Source organism: Protomyctophum bolini (genome assembly GCF_963924005.1).
Source record: "Protomyctophum bolini genome assembly, chromosome: 15".
Taxonomy (NCBI): domain Eukaryota; kingdom Metazoa; phylum Chordata; class Actinopteri; order Myctophiformes; family Myctophidae; genus Protomyctophum; species Protomyctophum bolini.
This window is the reverse complement of record NC_137876.1, coordinates 29,137,935-29,148,735: the sequence shown is the minus strand read 5'-3', so window position 1 is coordinate 29,148,735 and position 10,801 is coordinate 29,137,935. Positions and strand designations below refer to the sequence as shown.

Genomic DNA, 10,801 nt, shown 5'->3' with positions numbered 1-10,801 from the left:
AATACTCCAACAAAGTGGCATGTTGTCACTCACATCCTCCATTGACATTGATAACCAAGCTGTTGACATTCCATGACAATGGCAAAGAAAAAGATGCAAGATTTTAGTATTATCAAACAAGTGACAAATTAGACGCAGCCTTCCATAAGCGGCTTGGGTTTGCTATAATACAAACCCTGGAGGGAGACTTATAGGCCTATAGAACCATGCCTGGGCTGGCATGGTTCCAGGGGTTATAAGGGCGTCCATGCGCTAATTGGAACGATGAGCGTTAGTGACCCCCGTCTCTCGCTGGGCCTACAGGTCTTTTCCCCACAGACCTCTGGCTGCTTCCTTCTGTCCCACAATGGGATTATGGGCTGTGCTGCGGTGAGAGAGAAGAACCAGGGGTCTCACATCAGAGACGGTGCTCTGGGGGCCTTACACAAACCCACAAGACCCCTCGGAAGAGCCTCAGCCCTAATCAGCCAAATCAGGGAGGGTATGCAGGGGGTGACGGAGGAGAGGAAGGGGAGAAAGGAGATCAGTGCTGGTACTGTTTTATTAAAACTCTGATCCCTTTGATCATACTGTTACTGGCCGTGTTCTGCCTGTCTTATAGCATAGTATCTCCCATTCATTTACTGCACCACCAAAGCCAAAGGATGTGATTAGTGGAACAGGAAAATGACATCAAAGTTTAGAATCTGTCCTGGTAAAAGGACTGTTGTCAACAGCATGCATGTCATTGTGATATGAAACCTTACTGATTTGTCTTTGCAGAGCAGAAGAACTGGGTTTTTTTGTGTCTCCTTTTTTGGCAGGGGATGAGGGACGGACAGGTATATGTCGAGCTTTGAGAGCCGTGGCAATACACAGTCAAATCCTAAGTGTTAATTCAACTCTGACAGTGTACAAATGTAACCAAATGGACCCATTTGTTACATTTGTACACTCTCAGAGTTAAATTAACACTGTACTGGAGATGGTACTATATTGGAGAAGTTGATGCTCCTTCTTGAATTGATTGGAACACATCAGGTTATACTCTTCACTGAAGCTCAGACTGACTTATTTTTTTAGCGGCGCTAGCCGCTCCTATGCACAGCTTTCTGTGTCTGTATGAGCACGGAATGATTGGCTGAGCACAGAATGTGATGTATGATAAGAGCGCCGCTCACTTCACACAAGTGTGATTTTTGTATTGACGTTGGAACTTGGAATATGAGGAACAATTTTCTTAGGTTATAGGTTGTAGGTGTATAAATAATGCAGTTCATTAACAATTTAGTAGTTGGAGAGTCTGCATAACTTCACCGAACCTATAGCCTTTTGGCAGGTGCAACAGAGAAAAACTACTCAACCTTGCTAAAAAAAACGATTGTTTCAGTGTGGACTTTATTTATATTCTGGAAACATTCAAACCATTGCTGTACTGATTCAAGTTTGTACTTTATTGTTACATCTTGTGTACTACTGGTACTGTGGTATATAAGAGTAAAACATATTTTAGTTCAGCTTTCCTTGCAGCAGCATAGGTAATAACAATAAATAATTTTTACTGTTTTATTATTATAAAACAGTAACAGCTACTGAAAAGTGGCTTTCAGTAGCTGCTACATTACAACTGCCACATTACATGCAACACCAGTATATCTTATTTAGTTAGGAACAGTTCAAGTAGCCTATATTAAAGTGCGAGAAAAGAACAGGAGAGGGAGGAGGGGTGAGCCAGGGATGGGGGGGTTAGCGTTTCCTTTTGTCACGATTTATTTTTGTTATCTTCAGATAATTAATTGTACGGGGAAGACATTTTTAGCAGTCTGTTGGCATTGGCTCTGTGATTGTTTACCAATTTTACACACGGCATAATCTGAAACAATCTGTGGTTGAGATGGCTTAATAATTGGATCCTTGATTCTGCAAGCTTTCCTAACCAAAGTTTGTCATAAAGGGCTTGGATCATTGGATGTCATTCACACTTTGTTAACAACGTAACCACTTAAACCACAAGCTTTCCCCACACTAACACAAAACAGAAAATACACTAGTATTGAGCCCTGAGGGTTCGGGTTACCCATAATGGGGTTTATTCGAAAATAATGTGGGGGAAGACATCTTGAAATATTCACCTAAAATGACAGGCCCAAAACAGGGACACAGGGTTGAAAGTGGTTGATGTGATCAAACTGCCTGCTGGGGAGACATGGTTGTTTCAGGTTGACCACCCCAATTAGCTGCTCTGATGGATCCAATCACTGCATCCCAATCCCTTCTACACGCTCTGGCTTCTCTTCTCTCTTCTTATCCTGTCTGTCTGCTAGGCATCGTCACACAGTCCCTCTTTCCGCACGGAAGGGGAGGGGGACCTCACGTTTCAATGGAGACTCTGTCCTCATACCAGATAGCACACCTGCCATGGGTGGGCAGGCGTTCGGGTAGCCCCGTCTATTGAGAACCAGTGGAATAAACAGGCATATTGACCATTTAAACAGATTAAACAGTGAGACGCAGCTTTCTCTCTCCCCTAGCCTCCGAGACAGACTGACCCTTACCACCCCTGGCTATAGATATCCTAGCTAATCCCAAAGTAGTTATTTATTTGCTTAGCTTAATCTGAGGGAGGGGGGACCCTGTGGGCCTGCGGGTCTCTTGTCCCAGGTTTTGAACGTAAATGGCTTTGCGTTAAGATCGAGCCCCAGAGGAAATGTCTCGCCATGTCTTCCTAATCAATCTGCTGAGGTTCGACCACAGGCTACAGTGTGAGTGACCTGCATGGGACTTGGAGTATAGTAGACTCAAAATGATGTCTTTATAGGCTGTGCAGACTTGTGTAGAGGAAGGTTAAATCAATATAAATTACATTTAAACCACGTGAACCTTAGTGCTCCTATTCTGGGGTGAATATTTGAAAAATAGTAGATATATACAAGATCAACACATTGCAACGTGAGCTGGTAGATTTAGCTAAGAGATTTGGTGTAATCAAACGAGGGGTTCTATTGGTTCTAATATATACCCCTGGGGGACACCAGTCAATGAAGGGTTTTAAATGGTTAAAGTGAAGCAGCCTATTAGACCAGTATTTCTCAATTAGTGAGTTAGGGTCATGAAAAAGTGTTGCACAATGTTCTGACAGTGACAACACTCTCTCAATGTTTTGGGTAAAATTGTCTCTATGTGGTGATTTATCAAAAGTGAATTAGCACAACTGTAGGATTTTTTTGAGCGGCACTATAGCCCCTGCCAAGCTGTGTGTATACCACGGAATGTGATGAGTGCGGAATGTGATGATGTATGATGATAAAAGCGCCCCTCACTTCACACAAGTGTGATTTTTACTAGCAACAAATTATGGTTTGAACAAAGACACTTCTTTGACCCTACCCTGACAATGGTCAACCATTAATTGACAAAGGACAACCTTGAATCTTGTAATTTTCCTCGGGAACTATATGATCAGGTAAATGAGGCATGTCTGCAATGCCTTAAGGCCTATACCTTTACCTATAGGATAATATAGTCTTTGGGACAATTGACACTATTTTATATTCTTATGTGCATCAATGGAATAAAACCCATGGCCAGAAATAAGGTTAGAAAATATATTTCTGAATATTTCATCCAAATATACAAACAATACAATACAAAGCGGGTACTCTTGAAAGAGCAAATGCATGGTATAAAAAAACACAGATAATTTAAATATAAATCTATACATCTATTAAATAGTCCTACACAATTGTCAGCAGTGCAAAAAGTAAATTTCTTTCAGAAATCCAGTGTTCATGTGGTCAGCAGTGGTCGATGGACTCGTCAGACACATCTATATCCACATCTGAGGAGTCTGAGAACTCCTCGTCCTCTTCATCCGCATGGCCTTGAGACCCGGGGCTCTTCGGCGGGGCGGCCAGGCCGAGTTTCGCCAGCTTGGCTTGTTGCTGCTCCAGGCTCTGTTTACGCCACTTGATGCGTCGGTTCTGGAACCAAACCTTGACCTGGGGATTAAAAAAGAAGAAGGTTTGTTAGGTTTATAATCGTGAATTGTCCTGGACATTAGTTTGGGGTCATTCGTTGAGGTTTCCATTGACTCTGTTTCCATTGAGTTTGTGCTTGAAATGTACTGTAATTCTGCAAACTGTTAATAAAGATTTCAATCAATCAATCAATCAAACTCGTCGGTCGTGGCTTTGTTAATTACCTGAGCTTCCGTTAATTGTAGAGCAGAGGCCAGGACAAATCTCTCTGACCCGACCATGTATTGTTGCCGTGCGAATTCTTTCTCCAGGCGGGACAGCTGCTCGTTGGTGAAACTCGTTCGCATTCGTTTCGATTTCCCACCTTTTGTCTTGAATGAATGCACGCTGACCTTTGACATTGAATCTGCAAGGGAAAGATAAGACATTCGTTTAGTATATTATATTGTCAAAATAGACAACACGTTTTCTTCAGGTTTAGTCAAAGCCATGATGACGATAAGTGATATCCAAATGTACCTTGTGCGTAAAATGCTCCGCGACAGTGCGTTGACTGATAGGTGTACGGAGGGCAGCAGTAGACGGAGTATGCCGGCTGGGCATGGTGCATGGCTGGGTGCATGGCTGGGTGCAACATGCCGGGCGAGTAGAGATACGGTGGCAGCGGTAGCCCCATCTGGCCGGGCCGCGGGAGAACCGGGGCTGCATGTGGATATTTTACTCCGCAGTGGGTAGGACTTATCCGGCCGCAGCTTCTCGTGTCCTCGGGCTTTGCGAGCAAAGCGTCGATTGTGAAAGATTTCCCGTTTCCAGGCTTCGTTGGCGACGCTGCTGCGCACTGCAGGCTTCCTGGATACTGTGGATAAAGCGCCGCCGGTGCGTAATTACGCATGTGGTGGACGCCGTATGCTCCGATCGGTCTGTGTGGGACCTGCATTGCCATTGTATATCACCAAATGTAAAGTTCCAAAACGAAGAAAATGAGATTGTTAGGCAAGTTGTTTCTCCGACTGAAGCGAGGAGTAGAATGCTGTCTCTGTAGGTTAAGAGTCCACTATTTATACTTGGACCGAGACGGAGGTGTCAACAACCCCCCGTCGCTCCTTTGTCTTTCTAAGTAGTAGATGAGAGATGCTAACATCCCGACAACGTATCCAATTAATTGATGGACCAGTACAAGCTGGGACTGTCAAACATCCTACCTCTTTGAATGACAAGGCTTTTGAACAGTCCCCAGGGGGAGTTCTCAGAGATTTGATGTAGGCTACAAATTCTTGCATGGATCTTAACTCCAAATGTAATCATTACCGCTGCGAAAGCCTTGATGTTACCAAATAATCTTATTTGGAGCCTTTTTAAGTCAGAGCTGGCTGACAGATGCTTTAAGCAGCGTAAAGCTAAGCCACTGGAGAGATCCAATCCACCAATACAGACATGTCTTATTGATGCATTTCTTTGTCACTATAGCTTCATCTTTCTTTTATTAATTTTTTACTTGATTTATAGCTTATTTTTTGGTGTGAAATTGGGATGGTTTCATGCTCTAACCTAAAGAACAATTAAGTATGAGTCAAAGGGGAAGAATTCACAATGATTTATTGATTTCCTTTTATTTATTTAAAAGAAAGGCGAACTAAACACGAAAGTTGTTTTCACTTTTTCTTGTTTTGTTGGCTATTGGTTGTTCTTATATGTCTTATATGGTTAGTTGAAAAAAGATATGCATGCAGGCCAGGGTTACAGCCTGACTATTTTTACGTGTTTTTATCACCAAGTTGTAAATCAAGAATCCGTTTTGTATGTAAACAGCCTATAATCTATGCCCTTTTTACGGTGAATCTGTTCTTTGCTCAACGTGTGCATTTTGACAGAAGTGGTGTTGCTCTTAATATGTAGTAGTGTCGCGCTTAATCGAGGCGTCAAATCTAGCAGGTCGAGTGATTGTGCTGTTTTTTAACCACCTGCAGCTGAAGTAATCCCAGTCGATCAGGAGATGATCCCATATTTTGAATGCATAACTCTGGATGTAGGCTATAACTCTGACTAAAGGTTACGCGGCACGGCATTTATAAGTCTAATAGTCTATCCCGGCTAAATCAAGTTAGTCATTTTAATATTATTTTTAATAAGTATAGGCTATATTGTACAACGATTAATTAAATGAGTGACGTTATTGGCCCTGCAAAAGAAATCATCTAAGTTGAAATCAGCCATGGTTCAATTAGGCTACTGGACCCTCATTAGAGGCTTGAAAGGGCACATGAAACGTCGTGCGGCTTCTTAGAAGGAAGTGATTTGCTTTTGTACACTACTTTAGGACAAAGGACTCTCTCTCTTTCAACTTGGATTATGACCAGCTCTGCAAACTTACCGAGCTCATTTCCATCATTTGTAAGTAGTGGAGAGAGCGTCCCCTGACCCTAAGTAACTGTTAAAACACATTTAAACACCGAGGCGAACCGCTCTTCCCTTTGACTTCAGGGCACCTTATTTATTCGCCTTAACTGACACATGAATGTCTAATGAATGAAGGCAAATACAGCCTTTCTCGGCTCAACCTGAACAATGGTGCCGCTCTGCTGCGTCACCGACCCGCCACCCGGACCACCCACCCGAGAACCTTGTATTTGTTGACGTGTATTTCACAACTAGAGGCCAAGGCTAGGAAATGGGATCGTGGTGTGTGTGTGTGTGTGTGTGTGTGTGTGTGTGCGCGCGCGCGCGCGTGTTTGTGTCCCATCCTCCCCGCACATCTGCATGGCTATAGCATGGGCACGGGAGCATGCGCGCTCACACGCAACGTTTTTGCGCCTGTTTTGAAGAGCAAAATCACAAATAATGTACTTTGTTATTGTTGCTAATATTTGGCCCACATGATGGATGATCCACAATTTGGAGTGGAGTATAGTGGAGCTGTTCTCTTCTGCTTGTGTATTGGAGCCAGACATGGAGGAATACACTCTAACCATTGTCAAGAGTCCTCCATTCATAGTCATAGGATGTTTGTAGAGAGAGGTTGAATGGGCTGTTCAATAGCTCTGCAAGCCATTCCAAATGAAGCTCTACTCAATAGCCTGAAACTAGCCATTAAACACCCCCCATCAGCAGGTCACTAGTTGAATCTGTACAATAATGGTTAGATGGAAACGTGACATTATTGACACTCAGAACAGTGTAGAAAGAGTAATCCGAATGCACGTATACATAGTTTAGCTGATATTGGAGATCATTTTAATTAGTAACATTTATGGAAATAAATTGCATAATCACATGTAAACCATTTATGAAGATGTTTGTTTGTCACTTTAAAGCACTGGTTTTCTCAAAGTGGGGCCCTCGGCCCCCCAGGGTTCCAGAGGCAGCTCAAAATTAGCTAATCTACATGTTCACGAGATGATCACAAGCTCAGTGGCTATTTTCAAAAACATATTGACAAATGTTGATAGATCTCTTGTGGGGGTCACTGGCACAAGATATTTTCAAATAGAGGTCCAAATGCAAATCAAAATGTTTGAGAACCACTGTCATATGCCTGGTCAGTTATTCCTCAATTAATTTGGTCTTCCACGATCATGTGATTAAATATGTTTTCTCGACTGGGTCTCGACGTCATACACCAAATCTCTATACCAAAAACGACCAATCTACAAGCTCACAACGCATTGCATTGTGATATGTTGTTGTGCGCTTGTAGATCTGCTATTTTCACCTATGGCATCATGCATGCCCGGAATAGGGATGCAGCACACACACACCAACATATTAGTGTGACAAATTACTTTTGGATAACCACACAAACTGCTGTGCGTGGGCATGGGCATGGACAAGTCAGAAAATGTCCTTTACAAAAATAGGGTTAAAGAAAAAAACAAGTACATTTTGGTTTAAAAAGTAACTTTTTTGGTGGTGAACTTTTGGAAACTTTTTTGTATTTTGTATTTTTTTACACCCCCAAAATAGTTAAAGTGAAGTTTGCAATGTGAGCCCTTTCTCACTATAATTCACACATGATTTCATGAAACAAAAGCATGGAGAAACACAGTCATCATCATTATTATTATGAATGTGAAAGGGGACAGGTTTGTCACCTCCTCAACACATTTAGCAAGCACTGTAATCTCTTTCTTTCTTGTTGAAATGCACATCCATCACTAATGAGTTTATGAAGCAATTTGCAGAATGTTTCAGAATGGCTTGCTCGTTGTCACCTTGCCACTGTACCTGTATAGGTCATTATGTGTTAACAAAGGGATAGGTCTTTATACCTATGACAGGGAGTCCAACGAAAGAGCATGGGTAATGTTCTGTCTGACTCCAATACACATATAGATCCTGGCTTCAAGTCTCCACACAATTCAGTGCAATTTCAATTCAAAGTTAGTTAGAAAGTCTGTTCTAATAAAAAAAATAAAAAAACATAATATCTGTATAATCAAATAGAGGCTATCTGACCAATTAAGTAAATCCTGAACTGTTTCATTTTCATAGAGTTCAAGACTTTTTAAGACTTTGTTACACACCATTTATGGGCCTATAACGTTCTTATTTTGATCAAAAGACCCAATACTGAATGTCCAGTCTTCAGGGTTTCTTCGGAATATGTATGACACTTATTTTCTACGGCATTATGGCATATTAGAGTCCAACTAGTACTAGTGGTTCTCAAATGTTTATTTGCAAGTGCCCCTTAACTCTGAGAGTGTACAGTGTACACGTTTTAACACTCTCAGAGTTACAGACCTGTTATGGTCATTCTAGCTCTTTATGTGTTTCTGGTGGTATTATTGTCCACTAATTGTGTATGTCTGTGGCAAAAAATTGCATTCTGACAAAAATGTCCAATTATTATTTTATTAGGAGGCATCATAAAAGTTGCCTTCTTTCATTGTGTGCAGGGTAGTAAAAGACAAAGAATACACGTAGGCCTATATGAACGCAAAGATAGAATAGATTTCTGACAATCCTGCAGAGCTGAATTGAAGAGACTCATGTGAGTGTCTCATTGGAGGACAGGTCAGAGTCCTGCCATTGTCTATGGAGATTCCAAGCTAATAAATATGACAGCCTTTCTCACCCTGGAATGTTGCATGCTGAAATAGAAGCCAATATATATATACTGGTGTGTGTGTGTGTGTGTGTGTGTGTGTGTGTGTGTGTGTGTATATATATATATATATATATATATATATATATATATATATATATATGCTCCTCTGCTGTGAGACTATAGTTATTTTTGAGTGGTGCAGCCACTCCAATGAACAGCAATGTGTGTCCCTATATGTCTGTCTGTCTGTTTGTTTAGGGTCGCTATGTCTGTCTGTTTATACCTACAAGTAAAAAAGTGGTGCTGTTGAGCTTCATGGTGCATCATGGGAAGCTGAGTTTTTTTTTGTAAGGAACAGCAATGTGTGTCTCGATGTCTGTCTGTTTAGGGTACCAAAAGGTGACACAGCACACACAACACCATTCAGTTCAGACAGGTCTGATTTTTTACTTTACTTGACCTCATGACTTTAAAGCTAAACCTTGATCAGATTTGACCTGGTAAAACCCCAGAGCAGTATGTCACATGATTACTGTAGTTACTTGCGCAAGCAGAGCGTGCAAGTAATGTTATCAGTCAGGTGCTACGATGCGTATGTCCCTTAGCAGTATATGATATGACGTCATATGCTGGCACGGTGCATATGGAAGCAGACCGTGCAGGTATGTTTTCGGTCATGCTACGAAGCGTATGTCCCATGACGTGATGAAGATATGTACCAATGTCCCTTAGCAGCATATGATATGACGTCATATGCTGGCACGGGACATACGGAAGTAGACCGTGCAGGTATGTTTTCCGTCATGCTCATGTATGTCCCATGACGTGATGAAGATTTGTACCAATGCCAGGGTATAATTGGTTGGTTTACGATGGTGACGTAATGTTTTAGTGTCGGGTGGATTAAAGGGACATATGCATCAAACCACCCGAGTAACCACAGACAGTATACCACTAATCAACTTAGAGATTACATATACATACATATATATAGACATATACATATATATAGATATATGAGCATATGACGTGATGAATATATGTACCAATGCCAGGGTATAATTGGTTATCGATGGTGACGTAACAATGACATGTTTCAGTGTATACATGTATGTAATCTGACACCACTGCCATAACAGGCATAAGTAATCATTACCATACTTCAAAATACTACTCTTTTTCCTCCAAAAGCAAGTTACGTAGCAAATAGCTAAACCTAATAATTAAATATTGCAAACGTTCTTTTACAGAGAGGCTGAGATTTGAACGTTTGTAGCGGTCTACAGTACTTGCACGCTCTGCTTGCACACTAGTACTTGTGTGCAACAAGCAAGTATAGGCACTCGACAGAGTGCAGTTCTAATTAGTTTACTGCTTTCACTATACTGCTTACACTATACACTTTTAAATAATGTTGGTAACACTGCCAAACTGGCATGTATTTTATCATGGGGAATTAGTCTTGTATGGCCAGCCCTCAAATCCCTGTCCAAGCCATGGGATTCAAGTTTCACTCGAGTTAAAATCACCTTAAAAACAGCATAGAGTATAGGGCCGCACAATATATCAAAAATCACAATATCAGCATGCGCAAATATACATACTTGGACTGCGATAAATGGTACGTGCCATGTTTTCACACTTTCACATATCAACACTTTTGGCCAATAACTCAGAGCTCTGCTAATTATTTAACTTGTTTTCAGGTTTTTATTCATTTAACAGGGTAGGTATAAAGGGTGTTTTTGTTTCGATTAGGAAAAAAAGTTTTAAGGGGAGCCGTGAGAAACTGTATTTC

At 41.4% G+C, this 10,801-nt stretch overlaps 1 protein-coding gene across 1 annotated transcript; it reads right to left on the bottom strand.

Moving 5' to 3' along the window:
- Positions 1 to 3,773: 3,773 nt before the first annotated feature.
- noto (notochord homeobox) lies at positions 3,774 to 4,899 on the bottom strand (the record flags this gene model as incomplete). The annotated part of the gene is made up of 3 exons (XM_080784313.1): positions 3,774 to 3,977; positions 4,181 to 4,362; positions 4,476 to 4,899. The coding sequence occupies 3 exons, from the start codon at positions 4,897 to 4,899 to the stop codon at positions 3,774 to 3,776; spliced, it is 810 nt and encodes a 269-aa protein (XP_080640439.1).
- Positions 4,900 to 10,801: the final 5,902 nt, after the last annotated feature.